This window comes from Polistes dominula, unplaced genomic scaffold, assembly GCF_049000335.1.
Source record: "Polistes dominula isolate Pdom_NZ unplaced genomic scaffold, Pdom_raw_medaka contig_26, whole genome shotgun sequence".
Taxonomy (NCBI): domain Eukaryota; kingdom Metazoa; phylum Arthropoda; class Insecta; order Hymenoptera; family Vespidae; genus Polistes; species Polistes dominula.
In genome coordinates, this window is record NW_028300939.1 from 265595 (window position 1) to 283375 (window position 17781).

At 28.0% G+C, this 17781-nt stretch overlaps 4 protein-coding genes and 1 non-coding gene across 11 annotated transcripts; 2 read left to right on the top strand and 3 right to left on the bottom strand.

Moving 5' to 3' along the window:
• The first annotated feature begins 67 nt into the window (after positions 1–67).
• Positions 68–6542, top strand: Rab3-GAP (Rab3 GTPase activating protein). 2 transcript variants are annotated; one of them, XR_001476726.2, is made up of 20 exons: positions 68–503; positions 596–706; positions 781–862; positions 953–1079; positions 1147–1348; positions 1431–1758; positions 1831–2265; positions 2363–2742; positions 2854–3234; positions 3421–3621; positions 3711–4101; positions 4212–4306; positions 4384–4617; positions 4692–4865; positions 4960–5141; positions 5213–5428; positions 5517–5807; positions 5905–6057; positions 6202–6404; positions 6499–6542. XR_001476726.2 is itself a non-coding variant. In XM_015334025.2 (19 exons), exons 1-19 carry the CDS (start codon positions 419–421, stop codon positions 6352–6354), a joined length of 4221 nt encoding a protein of 1406 aa, XP_015189511.2. In that variant the 5' UTR covers positions 69–418; the 3' UTR covers positions 6355–6542. The 2 variants fall into 2 exon arrangements, 1 of the variants encoding a protein (XP_015189511.2); XM_015334025.2 differs by having other exon boundaries at positions 69–503; positions 6202–6542.
• Positions 6543–6675: 133 nt separating this feature from the next.
• On the bottom strand, positions 6676–10042 carry Pink1 (PTEN-induced putative kinase 1). Of its 2 annotated transcripts, none has more exons than XM_089171628.1 (7): positions 9731–10042; positions 9078–9358; positions 8457–9001; positions 8249–8371; positions 7668–8085; positions 7474–7572; positions 6676–7400 (listed from the first exon to the last, which is right to left on the bottom strand). In XM_089171628.1, the coding sequence occupies exons 1-7, from the start codon at positions 9768–9770 to the stop codon at positions 7152–7154; spliced, it is 1755 nt and encodes a 584-aa protein (XP_089027754.1). In that variant the 5' UTR covers positions 9771–10042; the 3' UTR covers positions 6676–7151. The 2 variants fall into 2 exon arrangements, with proteins under 2 accessions (XP_089027754.1, XP_015189513.2); XM_015334027.2 differs by having other exon boundaries at positions 9727–10040.
• A 564-nt stretch (positions 10043–10606) lies between these two features.
• Positions 10607–12797, bottom strand: LOC107073397 (uncharacterized). Its single transcript, XM_015334028.2, has 6 exons — positions 12470–12797; positions 12242–12370; positions 11878–12051; positions 11543–11796; positions 11249–11471; positions 10607–11165 (listed from the first exon to the last, which is right to left on the bottom strand). Exons 1-6 carry the CDS (start codon positions 12561–12563, stop codon positions 10798–10800), a joined length of 1242 nt encoding a protein of 413 aa, XP_015189514.1. The 5' UTR covers positions 12564–12797; the 3' UTR covers positions 10607–10797.
• Positions 12798–13469: 672 nt separating this feature from the next.
• LOC107073398 (Poly(A) binding protein interacting protein 1) lies at positions 13470–17312 on the bottom strand. 5 transcript variants are annotated; one of them, XM_089171630.1, is made up of 9 exons: positions 17188–17312; positions 16251–16558; positions 16022–16152; positions 15684–15899; positions 15308–15496; positions 15113–15222; positions 14759–14987; positions 14335–14675; positions 13470–14195 (listed from the first exon to the last, which is right to left on the bottom strand). In XM_089171630.1, the coding sequence occupies exons 2-9, from the start codon at positions 16414–16416 to the stop codon at positions 14075–14077; spliced, it is 1503 nt and encodes a 500-aa protein (XP_089027756.1). In that variant the 5' UTR covers positions 16417–16558; positions 17188–17312; the 3' UTR covers positions 13470–14074. The 5 variants fall into 5 exon arrangements, with proteins under 5 accessions (XP_089027756.1, XP_089027755.1, XP_015189515.2 ...); XM_089171629.1 differs by lacking the exon at positions 17188–17312 and adding an exon at positions 17034–17173; XM_015334029.2 differs by lacking the exon at positions 17188–17312 and adding an exon at positions 16754–16903.
• Positions 17313–17324: 12 nt separating this feature from the next.
• Positions 17325–17396, top strand: TRNAQ-UUG (transfer RNA glutamine (anticodon UUG)). Its single transcript has one exon. It is a non-coding gene; the product is annotated as a tRNA-Gln (tRNA).
• The last annotated feature ends 385 nt before the right edge of the window (positions 17397–17781 follow it).

Consider the following 17781-nt stretch of genomic DNA (forward strand, 5'->3'; position numbering starts at 1 on the left):
CCATCTAGTGTTATGGAAGAGTATTAATTCAAACAATCTGTCAAATTCTTTCTTGACAAAACGTCATACTTAGATTTTTTTATATTCACTTATTTTGTACTTCATTGAATTACTACACAATTAAGAAGAATGTGTTAATGATAAAGCATTATCAACAATAGATTTTTTAAGTATCGTATCATTGCAATTGTACAAAGTGTAAAATTGTAAAATTGTAAACTAACAATAAAACATAGCGATTTTAGCGCACCTATGTATTATAAGAAAATAATTAAAATATTTTCTATATATATTACTTTACCTTACAACGTATATCTATAATATTGTGTTTTTGTACATTCCATTTATTTTATCTCTATACAAAAGTGTCTAACTTTGAACATATCGTGACAGTAGGTATAAATAATATTTTATACCAATGTCCTGTCAAATAAAAACAATTGGCAATTTGAAAGATTTGAACAAAGTCAGGGAAATACTTTCTGGAGATGCTGTTACTAGATGTGAGTTATTTTATTATTCTTTTGTCTTATCAAAATAAAGACAATAGAGAATACTTCTATTTGAAATTGAATAAATATCTTGTATTCTTTAGCTGAACCTGTTGCAAGTCATGAATTACCTTTACAAGATTGTTTCATTTCACTTTCATCTGCCGGTGATGTTCTTGCACTGGCACAAAATACTAAAATGATCATACTGATTTGTAAGTATAATAATGATGGAATATAAGATAATGAATATTCATGAGTATTCATTCGATGAATCATATTCTTTTAGCGAAATGGGATTCGCAGGAGCCAAGTGAATCAAAAAATAAATTTCATATCGTATGGAATGGAATAGTTACAGAAAATCAAAAGTAAGTATTTAATATGAAAAAGAACAGATCTCATGTATTTGATTGATATTTATAAAGATAATGAAAGTATTTATTAAATGATTTTTACAGCGAATGGATTACTTCGATAATATGTTTACCTCTGATTTCACTGGGTAAAATTAGTGCAGGTACCAGTCCTGATTGGACATGCATCGCTGTAGGATTTAATAATGGCATTTTGAGATTTTATACAGAAGTAAGTAAGTTAATAATGTTCTCCTTGTTAAAATGATAACATTAAAATGTTTGTTTTATCACTGAAGACAGGTGCATTATTATTAGAACAGCAGCTTCATAACGAGCCGATTCTTGGAATAAAATGCCAGTCATCTTCTTTTCATAGACACTCAATGAATAAACAACCATTAGAAGAATTGTATATAATTTATAGAAGTATTATATGTATACTGCAAGGATTTCCATTATTTACAACTTTACGTGCATGCAGAAATCATTTAGCTAGAGGTATATGTATATATTATCGTATTGTTGTATTGTGTATATTATATTTTTTACATTTTCCTTATTAATATTATTTCAATTGCAGTACAAGCTAAATGTAACGATGTATCTCCAGCTACTACCTTGTCGTACAAGAAATGGGAATTTAGAAATCAAGATATCACAAATGATGCTGAAATTATTGGTACAACATCTGTAAACAGTTTTAATCATTTAATGACTGCTTCCTTATGTGGTGGTTACAATGCATTATATAGATCTAGTGCTCCACAACACAATCTTGTTATGGCTACTGGTAAAAGACCATTCATTGGTTTTCATTATGCATTAGAAGGAGGTAATGCTCCTGTTTTATCCGATGTTGCTGCTGCAATGGCCAGTAAATTGGTAAACGCTATTGGAACAGCTGTTCCGTAAGTACTTGTTCATTTATATAATATTATATGATAATAAATAATAAAAACAGCAATATATGTTGTGAACAGTTGGTTTAGAAGTAATTCAAAAACTTCTGCATCACTTGACATTTCTAAAAATAATGGTCAAGAGTCTACTGAAACATTGAGCTGTAGGTACAGCATAAGTGACCTGATGAGAGAGGGTGACTCGATTGTTTGTAGTCCAAATAAGATGTTATCAGCTGTAACAGATGCAATGGGTAGAGTAACATTAGTAGATAATAAAAGAGGTGTTGCAGTAAGAATGTGGAAAGGATATCGTGATGCACAATGTGGATGGATTGAAGTTGAAGAAATCAAACACTCTGGAATACATAAAAGTTCTAATAGAAATGCACGTACATCAAACAATCGCAACACATTGTTTTTAGTTATTTATGCTCCAAAGAAGGGTGTAATAGATATATGGGGAATTCAACAGGGTCCCAAAATTACAACCTTCACTGCCAGTAAAAATGGACGGTATGTCTTAGCTAAGTTTACTTTTGATTACATTGATTATTGCTTTTCAAATTATTCATACCAATATATAATTATATTTATAATAATAATTCTCTAGACTGCTGTATATCAATTATGGCCTGCTAGGTATGAATGAAACTGCAAACTTAACCAAAAATGATGCACAACATGCTTGTGTATTTATGGATCCCCTTGGAGGATTAAAAGAAATAATTGTTCCGTTTCACTTTGCTCTGAGTAGTAAAAATGCTAAAAAAGCATGCGATATATATCTTCTTCGTAAATTGAAAAATTTTCTAAGAGAGGAAGATTTTGATAAGGAGAAATTAATTACAGAAGTTCGTAATGCATGCTTAGCTATGAAAACAAATGAAGTTAAATTGCAAACATTGGAATTATTAATGAATACTAAGGATATCTTACCTGATGCATTACTAATTGCTGTTAATTCTATTGATAAAATGTTCGATGAATCTGGTATGTTAAAAGCACACACACATTTTATAAAAAATATTTTATTACTAAAATTATATATCTAAAATATAAAAAAGAATTTAATTGATAATTATACAAATTAATCTTTTATAGATCCAAATATGATGGATTCGGTAGCAAAAGTTCTACATAAATTAATTGTGCAATTACAAAAAATAATAGCATTTTATATATTCATTAATAGTTGTAATTTAGAAAATACAGTAAAATCAATTGATTCAACTGATAATGAAAAATCAAATACTGAAATGTTAGCTTTAACATTGTTAATTTCTGAACACGAAGTTGATAGAATATTAACGTTACATAAAACAATATATGATATAGGAAATGACAATATTAAATCGGAAAGTAAAGTAAAATTTAATGATAATGAAAGACAGTTTTTTAATTTTTTAACATGTTTTGATTTTGGTGTATCAAATTTGGCAGTTTTACAAAAAGATATTACATTAGAAAAAAAATACCAAATTGGTAAGTATTGATGTTAATTCATTTTCTCTCTCTCTCTCTCTCTATATATATATATATATATATATATATATATATATATATATATATATATATATATATATATTATATGAATTTATATAAATGGCATGATTCACATATAAATTATTTTGTTTCATGTTTCATTAGAAAAAACTATGTATGTTACAGCTGTATTGATTTTTGAAAAGTGTATGACTTCCCATGAAACTATTGAGACATGGAAAACTGCAGCTGCAAATAGTAATATTCAGCCAAATGTTTTTATGCAACTTGCATTAATTTATTGGATGTACAAAGAGGATGATAGAAATTTAGAATTAACATTGACACAATTCACACAGTTATTGCATGCTATATGTTCTTTAAATAGTAAGTATCAAGATATTACATGAAAAACAAAAACAAAAAAATGTATATAAATAAATTTATTTATAAATGTTATTTTTTTCTTTCAATAGGTATAGAAGAAATATGTGTAGATTATAATGAGAGTTCTTTATGGTGGAAAGATGTACGTACCGTTTTAACTGAATCTTTAAATCCTTTACATGCATATACAGCAGCATTAGCATGTAGAGCAGTTGCTGTAACATTAGAAAAATATAAAGACAAAACATATAATACTACAGAAGAAACTTGTGATGATGATGATAATAATAAGAATGATACTGATGATGATAATGATCCACAATTAAAAGTAGACAAAAGTAGTGAAAAATCTAATCTTGTAGCACATGAAGAAGTATATAGTTCTATAAATGAATGGGAAAATATAAGTAAGGATACATGTCAATTCTCTTTACTAATAGGAAATCTTGAAGATGTTATGGTTTTAAATGCAGTTGTAAGGTAAAAATAACAAAAATTCTATATAAAATCTAAATATAATAAATAAGTATTATATATATATATATATATATATATATGAAAGTATTTATTACTATGATCAAATATTTTAGGCAACGACTTTTGGGAGATCCTCCAAATGACTTTTTTAAATTACCTTTTGAATTGCAAAATATTTCTTTGGGAATGATTTTATCTAATGGAAAAGGTTATAATAATATTCTATAATTTTGTTGATATAATGTATATTATTATAGAGTAATATAAGTTGATGTATGATTTTAGGTTCTGTTTCTGAAATTGTTGCAAAATGGTTAAGTTCAACAGGCGTACATCCTGCACAATTGGTAGATTTGACTGACATCGAATTTGAACAATCTAATTTGGAGGAGAATGTAGTACCTGAAAAAGAAATATCTACTGTTAATTTACAAGAGGATGCAATAGTATTATCTTCTTCACCTGTAGAAAATCAAACGGAGTCAAATACAAATGCAACAGCACAAGCGTGGGTGCTAGGCAAGATATAATTTGCAAACAGTAAGATTTGATGTTATAATTTAATCTTCAAGTGACATTTTTATTGTTTCTAGAAAAATTGTCTTTGTTGAAACATCACTTTCCATATAGTTTAACAAGCAGCGTACTTCTTGCAAATTTATGTTGGGAATTTGCTATGGCTTGGAATAAAAATGTCTCGAAATTAGAAAATCTTGATGCAGCTTTAACTGTTTTGCGTCACATACCTATGAAACACATGCAACATGGTAAAAATTGTATTTTAAATTTTATGCACGTATATATAGAACAATGATTATAATCATTTTATGAATGTTAAAATAATAAATATTATAACAAAAGGTGTCTGTTGTCTCTTATGGACATTATATATAAAAAAAAGGATGGAAGCAGCTGGAAAAATCATGAATAAACTAGGTAAACTGCCAAAGGAAAGATTATCTTTACAAGAAACTGGACTTTCTGACAAACAATTAATTACATTTTTGGAATATTGTGTTACATTTTTTGATATATTCAGCGATGTAAGATAATGATTTATCTATAACTATTTACAAATGTAAATTTTTCTTATTAAATAATGTATATTTTGTAGGCTGAATTGCTGCAAACAAATACCGTGTTACTTAAATCAGAAGAATTATGGGAAGGTCAATCTGGACCACAACCATTTGCATTTTCAGCTCTATTACAAACACCTGCATGGTATGAATTAATTATCCTACATTTGCAGATAGCTAATGTTTTATATATGATGGCAAATTTCAACCTGAAGATATCAAAGCCTCTAAATAATTTATTTGAATCAGTGGTAAGAATAATATACATATATACAAATTTTATTGTTAACATAATTAATAATTATCAACAAATAGATAATCGTGTTTATTATTTTTCAGACTCATCCATACTTTTTTCAAGATATATCAGATAAAATAATGTTTACTTGGAATCACGATGATAGAAAAGATAGCTTACGTTTAGAATTTTTACGTCATGTAATTACAGCTTCCATGGATTTCATTCATCAAGAAACTGTAGATGGTAAAACATTAAGTTCTACACAAGCTGTACTTTGGATGAGCAGGTGTCAAACACTGGGTTCTATGTGGAAATTAAATAGTGATGAATTAAGAATTCATCAAGCTTGTCAACTTTATATCAATGGATTTGATCGATTAGCAGAAGAGGTTTTTAATAAGAATAATATCATTATTTTTTTTCTTCTAACTTTATAATAACATTTTATTATAATATATCAGACTACCATTTGTAATATTTAATTAGGTTGTTGGAGCTGTGAATGATACTGATAAATTAGCGTCAGATTTATTGCCTATAGCTGGAAGAAGAATGATGGCATATCTTTCAAAATCACCAGATTTATTAGAAGAAGTTTCACGAATAAGTACAACACTTCATAAATATCTTGAAAGTTTAGTAAGTTCATATTATTACATATATATATATATATAATAAATAGTTAGAAAGAGAGAGAGAGAGAGAGAGAGAGAGAGAGAGAGAGAGAGAGAGAGAGTATTGTTAATATAATTTATATGCAATGCTTTGTTTTTTTTTTTATAGAATATGTCAGAATTAATTCTAACTAACTGTTCCAACAATGATACCATAGAATTAATTCACAAAGTATCGAGATATTTACCTGACACTCACTCTGAATTTCATGTAATACAACGGATGTTAGATGCTACTTTTATATTTCAAGATAAAACGTAATGTTGGATAAAATATTGACATTGTGAATAACTAGGTCATACTCATGGGTTGTTCGTATTGCAAATGTTTTATGTTTCTTTACATTACAAATAATATAAAGTAAACCTAATGAAGCTTATATGTATATTATATTTTATTTTGCAGATTATATTATAGAAATAAAGTATTATAATCAGTAACTTTCAAAATGATAATCTTTCGTAAATGATTATATTAATTAGACAAAATTGACATTGGCAAAACTTTAAATAGAAGATTCCTAAATTGAAATGAACGTCATTTATATAGAATAAAATAAAATCAAAAAATATATATCTTCACTTGTAATATTAACAAGCTTTATTTTTCACTTTTCTTTTTACATTATTTTACAAGATTGATGCCAATATATACATACTTCAAAAATTCAATAATTCATATAACAAGGAATATAACTTTTAATTTAATCCTTTTTTAATTCATTTTAATTTGAAATAAGTAACAAATGCATATAAACCTGTCCAATGAAATATTACAAAGATATTTTTTTAACATACTTAAATATGTTTATGCATATTAATGCATAATGTGTATTTTTATTAAAAAATAACATAAGTAATGTTAATTTAATGTGTGCAATGTTTAATTATTTAATGTAAATAACTTATAATCATTTTACTTAGAAGTCTTATATCTATCGTATAAATAAAACAGTGCTTCTTTTTAATATATTTGTAATTTATAAGTACCAGAAGTAATTAATTAAGCAATATCATTACTTTATATTACTTTTTTACCAAAAAATAAAAATACAACTATTAGATATTTTTTTGTATCCATCGTAAAGCATTTCTAACATTTGAAAGAGTAACTCTACCAAGAAAACTTGCAATCAATTGATATTCTGGCATTGTGCGTCTTCCACATGAACGTGTTGATAACAATTGACGATAGGAACTTTGTTCATTTTTATCATTTTTATCATTTAAAGTTCTTCTCAATAATGGTGAGCCATTGTGACCTTCGCATAGAACTTTGGTTGTCAAACATAATAGCCATTCCATGATCTATAAAAAAACAAAAATCATATCAATAAGATATCAAATTTTATATATAAATAAAAAAGATAAAAGAACATACTTCATTACTAGAAGGTACTTTGCTTTCGTTTCTGAACCATGAACTAGGTGCCCATAAATACAATTGCATTATTGTTGCTGCCATTTCTACGGTATGTCTCTATAATCATAAATTAATTATAAAATAATATATTATGCTATTATATTTTTCTTTAAATATAATTTGTTTAAAAACAATTTTAGTATCTCACAAACCTTGGACAAATTTTTGGAAAGCATATTATTTATTAAAGCAACAATAATATTTGGAACATCATTTGAAAATGAAGGAAGATGCTGTTCTTCATAATTATAATTTTTAAGTAAAGCGTGTTTATCAGAACTTTCAAGGAATGGATTCTTTTCACCAAACATTTCATAAGCTATAGTGCCTGCAGTCCAAAGATCTGCTTTAGTGTAATTTATACTTGTGAAAGGCCCCGGTTTTGCTGATATAACTTCTGGTGCCATTAATGCTATGTTACCACCTTTGTCAACGTTTTCTGTATTATAAGGCATGTATAAGCCATAATTTTTGTCGGCTAAACAACAGCCAAAATCGGTGAGTACCAAAGAAGGGCAATTATCTGTTTCCTCTGATAAATCAAGTAGTATATTATCACTTTTCAGGTCCCTGTTATTATAGAAAAGAAATAATAGATAAACTTCAATCTTATCGTTTTATCGTAAGAAATAATGATTAATGAAATGATTCAATCTTATACTTTGTATATCCAATGTAATGTAAAGAAACATCAAATTGTTATTGCAAAGTTGCAAAAGGAATAGCAGTGTACCTGTGTGCAATTCCGTGAGCATTTATATGAGCAATTCCTTCCAATAGCTGAGCCAGTAATAATATTGATTCGCGTAAACTCACGTTGTAAGTGGATAAATATTTTTTCAAAGTAGTGTTATACCTAAAATGGATCGGATAGTCCGTAATGATTGTTCAAAAATTGCAGTATATTAATATTTAATTTAATTTCAGAAGTAAATACAAACCTTTTCATCAATAAAAAAAGACTCATATTTCTGCCAGATCCATAAGGATTAATACGTGCTGGTAGAGCATCAGGATACATTACATTCCATCCGGGTAATGCTGGAACTCTATCAGCAAATACATAATACATTACAACAATATTAGGATGGGGAGGCAATAAAGACATATTATCAGCCATCCTATGTTCCCATTCTGCTAATTCTTCGTTGTTATAACGATTCCAGGCAGGAATAGTTTCACGATACATAGCTCTAAGTATTGTTGTCGCATTGGATTCTGCATCATAGTTGAACATCATTTTTAATGCCAAAGGAAATGAATATTCTTCTTCATTTTTGTCATGACTATTTTCTAGTTTTGATATTGTAGGTACAACATGTGTAGTTTCTTGAAATCTTGCCGAATAGACGACTGCAGAACAACCTTTATCAATAATAGGACCGATTTTCAAATCTTTTAAGCTGATACCAGTTTCATTGATTCTCACAGCATCATAATTTTTATCATTTTGTGGCATGTTCCATTGCAATTTTGATATTGCTTCCTACAAAATAATAGAAAATATCTCTAAAACTTCTATAGAAATAGAAATTGAATTGAATCTATAAAATGTATCATACACGAATTTCCCAGCAAACTCCTTCCAATTCATCATCTTTAGTCAATATTCCGCTTCCTGATGCTAAAGATGTACCAACGAGCGCAAAAAATGGAGCAGAATCACCAAACACAAGACGTCTAGCTGCACGTTTACGTAAATCAGCAGCAAGCCTGCTTGTGACTCTTTTTAAGATATTATCAACAAATAAACGTCTTGCATGAGATCCCAAAAATCCAAAATGATGATTTGTTACGGAGACATTATTGATGTTCCCTTGGGACTGAGGACCCAGGGATTTGCCTAAATTCATTAAAAAACAATAAGATTAATCTATTACTAATATTATTAGCAAGGTGTTCATAAGTATACTGGTCTCATTCATTCTAAATAAATTACATTCTAGAAAAGAATAATACGTATAAGAATTGAATATTGTTTATGTACTATTTTCCATTTCTAATACAACAAATAATTTGTGGAAATTATTATTTAACGTGTGAGTAATATATTGCATACTTGTAATACAGTATTAATAGAACTATATGATCATAAATATATAAAAAATATATAACTGTTGAAAATTTAAAATTCTCATTCAAATTCTAATGACCTTGATAGTATACTTATTTAAAAGGAAAGAAAAAAATACATGCATAGTGACTACTTACCTACTTGCACAACGTGTATCTTGTTGAGATAATTCTTTGAACATTCGTTAGAATAGAAATTTTCTTTGTTTTTAAGGGCACGTAGTAATACCCGACCATTTTGTATAAGACGGTGAGTTGCCGCCCGAATCGACATTTCTCCGGTCTCTTGGGCTGAAAGAGCCCAACGGGCTAATCCACCAGAATACAGATTCACTTTGCAAATCAAATTTGGCAATAAACAATATTGTTTTACAAGAAAATCTCTATTGTATTACTATGTAATATGTCAAAACATCACGCTTACATTTCACGGTTCGTTCGTTACGTCTTTATTACGTCGTTGAAATTGAAGAAAATTTAATATATATAGGTATATATTTGTCTATACACCACCAGATGTTTGTATTTGATTCATTCAAGATCGTAGTTGCAAAACAGAGAGCCACGGGGCAAGACAACGTGCCTTATTTATGTCAACAAATATTTATTTATTAACTTTCAATCATAAAATGTCAATATGTTGTTAATCAACAAGTTTTATTATTTGTATACTAGAAAAAAAACAAAATTAATTAATAGAATAATAAGTTTAATTAATAGCATTAATTTTTATTTATTATGTCATCTTTGACATATCAATGTTTTGGAAACAGTAGTGCCACCTGTACAAAACTATGTACATAGTTTATCTACAATTGTAGACAAAATAATTGTTCTTTATTTTATAGTAATATTTATTTACTTATTACTAAATCTCACTTATCATATTATTATTATATATTATATTTTTAATGATACAAAATGAATATAATTAATTTAAAAAATACTTCATTCAATAGTTTATGTTTTTGAAATACTTGTGTATTACAGTGCGGGAAATTTTAGTATAGTATTTGAATTTAACTGGTAACAGATTTAGATTTTTTGTTATGGTATTACAATAATTATCATAGTAGTACATTTATTGTTATTATACAACGTTCTGATATATATATATATAAATGAAAATCCATTTAAAAAAAGCATAGCAACTATTGATATTTTTGTTCTTCTGTGCATTAGTACGTACATAAACCAATTTCATTGAATTTATCCAGAATGATACCTATAAGATCTTGCATAATATGCAGATTTACTGTCAATTGGATTGCAATTAAAAAGTGCATCGCCTCGTGTTCCATCAGGACAGGTACAAACAGCAATATGACGCCTTGGTGAACAAACAGCATTTGGTCCACACTCATGACCAGTACATGGATTTTGACAAATAAAATCTATGCAGGCTCGATTATCAGGACATTCGTTATCATTAAGACACTCTCCTCGCTGACATGCTTGTAGAGCATTACCGATATAACCAGTAGGACAGGTACAAACTGGTCTTTCTTTACCTGTATTATCATGACCAGGAGTACAAATTGCGTCTACACCGCAAGGATTTGGTTCACAAAGATCCCCTAAAAATATAACGAATTATTACTTAAATGCTTATATTATAAACAATATTTTAACAATAATGCTTTTGAAACTAATTACATACTTGGTTCAAAATTTCTGCAGTACAGAAAAGGATTCCCTGTCATATGTTTTGGACAACTACATACAGGAGTAATACCACGTAAATTACAATCAGCATTTACTCCACATACTCCATCACAAGGATTTACACATTTCTGATAGAGACAGGCAGGTTTATTAATTGGACAATCAGAATGAGCAGTACATTCTGGATGGCAAGAAACATATGGATTTCCTGACCAATTCTGTAAAACCATTAAATATATATTATTATTATTATTATTATTATATTTAAATAATAATTAAACAAACTTACATGCGGACATGTGCATTTGGCTTGATGATCGACAACATCGCAGTTAGCATTTTCACCACATTTACATGGACTTTCACATTTGAATAAGGATGAACACGTTAGGTGATTAGGACATTCATAGTCATTTTCGCATTCATGACGACAACCAGTTAAAGGTGATCCCTTATAACCAGGAAGGCAAGAACAAACGGGTATCTCATTTCTTACCTCACATTTTGTATTTTCTCCACATGGACTAGGCTTACATGCTGCTTCTATATATGAAATTAATTTAAATTACAATTAAATTAACAGTCAAAATAATGATAAGTATAAAATTATATTCATATACATACGAGGATCAGCAATATGGCAATTATTAGAGGGATTGCCTGTATATCCAGGTGGACAATAACATCGGGGAATGTGATTTCTAGTCTCACATAATGCATTTGCACCGCATAAACCAGGACATGGATCAACGCATTTATTATTTATACAAGTTTTAACTCCAATACAGTCTTCATTAACTAAAATTTAATTTATATTTTCAATATTTTATCTACGAAAGTAAGTAAATGCAATTGAAAAAAATGCACATTTCTAAGTTCTGTTGATTATTTTTCTAGAAACGAAATTAGCAATAAGTATAATTTAATTAAAGTTAAGCATTTTATTTTGTGTTATTTTATTAATGTAATTTTGTAATCATATACTCACTTAAACATTCGACGCGTATACATTGCGAAAGAGGATCGCCCATATGAAGATTGAGACAAGAACAAACAGGACGCCCACGACTCATCGTACATCTTGCGTTAACTCCACAAGTGTAGGTATCACAACCAGCTTCGAAATACAAAAGAATTATTTTATAAAACATATTTTTAATATTATGTTGGAAAAAGAAGAATAAAAAAAGAGAGAGAGAGAGAGAGAGTTGTATACCAGATGTAATTATCTTTGATTGCAAGTACTGTCCACCGTTGACCTTTATGGTGAATGCTACCAGTAATATTATTGAAGTTCGAAAGTATTTCATTTTTTAAATTTATATTTTTAAAAACAAATTTAATATAATTTATAAAACTTATAGAATAATTTAAATTTTTTCAGAATTGATTATGATAAAAAAAAAAAATCCGATGATCGATGTAAAGATCTTACGGAAGATCCGTGCACAATGAGCAAATGCAGAGAATTGAGGAAATAACACGGCGATCAGTCCAGGTGATAGTTTCAAATGAAGACCCCACTTTACGTAAACTTTAATACAACTTCGCCCGCGCATAACCCTGAGGTACGTTCGTGGAAGAATGCGTATTATATTAGCATAATTTGTTCCTGTTATACGCCTACAAATATTTTTAAATATTATCCAGTATTATCAGTAATATATTAAACGAAGATCCCACTGATCTATCCTGTTCAATATACGACTAAATAATGTAAGAAAAACAGCTATTTAGTTTTTTATTTAAACAAAAATCAACTACTTGTAATATTTAATATCCAATATTATTTTAGATTCATATTGTCTATATTCCTATGTTATAAATAAATACAAGTAATAGGAATACATTAGACGAGCAAATATATCTATGAATAAATGAAAAATAACATCATTCTAATAATATTAAATATAATTTTTATAAATCTAATGCAACATCATATATTTTAATTGATATTTATAAAATCTTTAGAGTTTGCATTTTTATAATATTATAATCATCAAGATTATTTTGTTCATTTTAATAATTTATACAATTTATTGTAATATGGAAATAACCAGTTATTCTTCTCAAGCTTGATTTTTGTTTCTACATTATGGTGCGATTCCGTAAAAAGCAACTTGCATTCGAGGTCGCGCTGAATCATTTCAATGACGCATTTTAATATGGCAAAGGAGAAAGATATCAAAGGAATAAAATTTCTTTAAGATCAAATGTTTACTTTGTTGTAACTATTTTATTTAAGATTAATTGGGGGGAAATAATTTTCCACGATTTTTTTCTAAAAAAAAAAAGCATATAATCAAACTGTTGTAAATAATAAATATTTCAAATATGTTTTATAGTATACAAGTTAAAGTATAATATAATATTTTGAAATTAATTAACTAAATTAAAAATGCTAAAAGATTATACCGTATATACGTACGGTATATAATAAGTAATATCAAAATTGTTGTACAAATAGAATAGAAAAGAAAAAGAATAAAGAACTGAAAAATATAACAGTTACCTATTCAACATTTTCAATAATTTGCATAATTATATGTATTAAATCTATACAATGTTAAACGTTTCGAAGCTAGTCAACGTTTTTGGTAAATTATATGACTACTGTTTTTAAGCCCACGTCATAAATATGCAAAGACAGTAGGTTTTTACCTTTCAGAATTAATATATAAATATAACATAAATTATTTTCGATACGTCAAATATAACCTTATTCAAAGATTAAAAATATTTGTATACTAATATTTATAGAACAATCATTAATAGTGTTCTTGGATACTATAAATGTTTTTTTCCTTTCTTATACTAACATTCACTGATGTACTTTATTTTCAATATTTTTGGGTAAAAGTTTTAAGAATTCTTCATAGGCAGTATCAAATGATTCGTCTTCTTCCTCATCCAATAATTCTTCTAACTCGTGATCTAGCTCTCTGAAATTTCAATTTAATAACGTTAATTCTTAATAAAATGACTACATATATATGTATATATAATATTTGCATTGCATTGCAAAAATATCAATTAAAATGTTTATCATCATCATCATCATCATCATCGATTAATACATACTCCTGTTTTTCAGAGTCAGAAGCATCTGTTGCTGCATCTTGTAAGAATTGACTTTCTTCAGCAGAAAGTACTTTACCATCAGGACCATACAAAACAAGTTCATTATATTCATGCTGTATTTTAGGTGGATGTATGGGTTCTGATATTGAATTTTGACTGGATGTATTATGGCTGCTTTCTCGGCCCCAATTTCCATTACGCAATTGATGCACACTATCGATCATACGACTCACACTTGTATCTGCTCTTCCTTCTGTAACTAATTGTGTTAAAGCACGCATCATATTTTCCATTTCTTTTCGACGACCTCTTTTATCTCTTTCTAAAGTATGACCTGCCAACTAGAAATAATCGAAATTAAAATCAAAGTAAAATCAAATTAAAATACCAATTATTATTAGTTATCTATTTATAATTAACATACTTTTAGTGCTTGACATATATGTTTAGCAGAATTTGATCCTGGATTTTTCAGAACAATTGAAATAAGTTGTATTAGTATTTCTCCTAATTCAAAAGCAAGTACATCGCCCATTTGGACAACTAATTCTGCTAGGAATAATATAAATCCGTGGCATTTGATCTGTTCCTCTTCGGTATGTTTATCATTTTTTTGCCAAGTAGCAGCATACTTCTGCGTTTTCTCCTTACATCTATTTGAATTATCAAAATAATTAAGATATAAGAAAATAATTTAGAAATGTATAAAAGCAAAAATGAGATGCTGTGTTATATTTATACTTACTTTAGCTTGAGATATGAATAAGTATAAACTTACAGTGAATGTAGAATTTCTCTGAAAGGTTTTTGTTGCTCCCTTGTCATAGCTGAATCGAGACACATAAATATCCGAGCACCACTATATCGGAAATTTCCTTCAGTTATACTCTAGAAGAATGATATCAATTATAAATAGTAATAATATAAAATAGTATAAATACTAGCAAAAGAAATAAATAAAAGTGTTACATACTTGTACTATTACAACATCCATAATTTCTTGAAGTTGAGAAGGAGATTCGCAATAAAGCTTGATATTATTGAGAAGTGGTGGTACTAAGGATGCAAAACTTCCAGGATTCATAGTTAAATAATGCATCACACTACCTAACTGTTGCATTGTATTAGCCAAATTTAGTTCCTGATTATCTAGCCGTAACTCCTAATGAAAACAATTTAAGATAAAAATAACATAATAACATAAAAACTTATGACAACATTCTGATAACAAAGCAAACCTGAAATCTATCTATACTATCACAAATATATATCATAACTTTCAATATTTTGTGTACACATATATTGATCAATATACGATCAATATGTTGTTAAGAAAATATCTGTGGCACCTGAACTCTTCTTATTTCTGGATCTTCCAGTTGTCGTTGTCGAGATGAGTATGTGGATTCAGAATAGTGATCATAATGTTGTCTGTCTATCATTTGTCTTTGTTGTAAATGTGTTTGACCCGGTAATTGATGCTGCATTTGATGAGGTAATTCTCTTGCTAATTGAATTCTATTTTGGACAGAATGTTTGGGCCACATCATTGACGACTGTTGTTGCTTTAGAAAATGAATATTAAAACATACAAACAGAATCAGGAAAAAAATTGTAAGTGAATTAAAAAATTGTAAATTAATATATATATATATATATATATATATATAAATATATTTTCATTTACCATAGGTACAACGTAACTCTGACATTTAGGAACAAATTCAGCAGCATGCACAGATAAAGTAGAATTTTCAACAATTCTATTCATAAATTCTTGTGATCTATTTTGTTCAGGGTAGTTTGTCAAAGTAGAACCTGTATAAATGTTTTCATTGAGAAGAGAAAACAACATTCATAAATATAATAATATGGATAAGAAACAAAGTATTTATATATTGTAATAGGAAACGAACCACCGACAGCTGGATGAGTATTACCGGTAAAATGAGGTCTTCTTAATGTTTGTCGTTCTTGAGTACTTTTTGGGATTGGCGCCCAAGAACCACGACCTCGTCCTCGACCGTTAGAACGTCTGTCCATATATGAATTACCACTTTCATCTTCACCAAAACGATTCATTTTGTTCTCTTTAAATTCTTTTTTTTTTTTTCTACTTTAAGGTTAACGGATCTAACCTTATTACGGCTTTAATTTATCTTAGTATCGGTAAAGTAATATACCAAACTTCAAGGTGTATAATTCATTTCTTCATTTCGATCGCCTAATACAAATTATTATAACACTTGATTTATGTATATTAATTCCGTTATATTTGATAAACGTGCATAGACTGACTAACAGAAGACCGCCAAATCGTTGCTGCGAAATACTAAAGACGACTATGTTCGTTATTAAACATTAAGGCGGACATTCTCGAGACAGCAATAAATACTTTTTCATTTAAGATAATACGTACGATAAGTTGAACGACTTTCTAATTATCATTAATGTTGAAAGATCATCGATAATCAACAATGATAATGTTTATATTTAAATATCAAGTATTACTAACATAAATATATGTAAACTGTATATGCTATTATAACTTGACCAAATATGTGACATATGTGGCATATATGTATATATGTATATAAGATGTATATAACAATAAGAACAAAACAATAAGTTCAATGAATATGAGATACAATTTTGTTAGATTTAAGCTTTTACACTTATTTTATCTTTTATTAATTTACCTTAGAAAAAAGAAATATAGTTTATTGTTATTCAAACAGCACGAACAAGAAATATGTACGTTGCAACTTATGCTTTTCTTATTTTGCTATAACTTACTGAAGCACTTGGAACTTGTAATCTATAGCAATGATTTATATACTGATGTAAGCTCACGTATATAACGTTATAATAAGAATGAAACTCGTTGAATGTCCATTTTATTGAATATGATACAGAGAAATAAAAATACTATTTAAAAGGATGAAAAAGTCTGAATAACATGATACGAAAAAGTAGAAAGTTTTACAAGCGGTCCCATGGTGTAATGGTTAGCACTCTGGACTTTGAATCCAGCGATCCGAGTTCAAATCTCGGTGGGACCTTAAGCAATCTTTTTTTTTTTACTTTGAATTAAAAAATAATTTATTAAAGTATCAATCAATGTCGATAATGTCAATGCACTCGTCAATAATTTATATTTTTACTGAATCGTTTGAAAGTTACCATAAATTTTTTAAATAAATGATATTATCTTATTTGTTTAGATCAAAATTACCAAATCCATTAATTAAAGTAAATGAAACTTAAAAAATGAGGCAACTTAGAGAGATTTAGTATAAAAGAACACTAAAAATAAAATAATAAATAAAAGAAAAAGAAAAAAATAGAAATTTAAATGCAGCGCCAAAAAAAAAGACCTATGATCAAATATTTCAAGAAAGGAATATGACTAACTGAATTTATGATCGTGTTAGTTCGACGTATTGT

What these genes read in the sequence shown, in the direction of transcription:
- Rab3-GAP (XM_015334025.2), top strand. Translation starts at nt 419, where the DNA reads ATGTCCTGTCAAATAAAAACAATTGGCAATTTGAAAGATTTGAACAAA. An exon ending in CAGAAATCATTTAGCTAGAG is followed by an intron (nt 1,349 to 1,430) that starts GTATATGTATAT and finishes TTTCAATTGCAG; the next exon opens with TACAAGCTAAATGTAACGAT. An exon ending in TGCTATATGTTCTTTAAATA is followed by an intron (nt 3,622 to 3,710) that starts GTAAGTATCAAG and finishes TTCTTTCAATAG; the next exon opens with GTATAGAAGAAATATGTGTA.
- Pink1 (XM_015334027.2), bottom strand. Translation starts at nt 9,862, where the DNA reads ATGTCGATTCGGGCGGCAACTCACCGTCTTATACAAAATGGTCGGGTA. An exon ending in CTTTTTTTATTGATGAAAAG is followed by an intron (nt 8,372 to 8,456) that starts GTTTGTATTTAC and finishes GATCCATTTTAG; the next exon opens with GTATAACACTACTTTGAAAA. An exon ending in AAGTACCTTCTAGTAATGAA is followed by an intron (nt 7,401 to 7,473) that starts GTATGTTCTTTT and finishes GTTTTTTTATAG; the next exon opens with ATCATGGAATGGCTATTATG.
- LOC107073397 (XM_015334028.2), bottom strand. Translation starts at nt 12,563, where the DNA reads ATGAAATACTTTCGAACTTCAATAATATTACTGGTAGCATTCACCATA. An exon ending in ATCAAAGATAATTACATCTG is followed by an intron (nt 12,371 to 12,469) that starts GTATACAACTCT and finishes TGTATTTCGAAG; the next exon opens with CTGGTTGTGATACCTACACT. An exon ending in TATACGCGTCGAATGTTTAA is followed by an intron (nt 12,052 to 12,241) that starts GTGAGTATATGA and finishes ATTAAATTTTAG; the next exon opens with TTAATGAAGACTGTATTGGA.
- LOC107073398 (XM_089171630.1), bottom strand. Translation starts at nt 16,416, where the DNA reads ATGAATCGTTTTGGTGAAGATGAAAGTGGTAATTCATATATGGACAGA. An exon ending in AGAGTTACGTTGTACCTATG is followed by an intron (nt 15,900 to 16,021) that starts GTAAATGAAAAT and finishes CATTTTCTAAAG; the next exon opens with CAACAACAGTCGTCAATGAT. An exon ending in TGGATGTTGTAATAGTACAA is followed by an intron (nt 15,223 to 15,307) that starts GTATGTAACACT and finishes TCATTCTTCTAG; the next exon opens with AGTATAACTGAAGGAAATTT.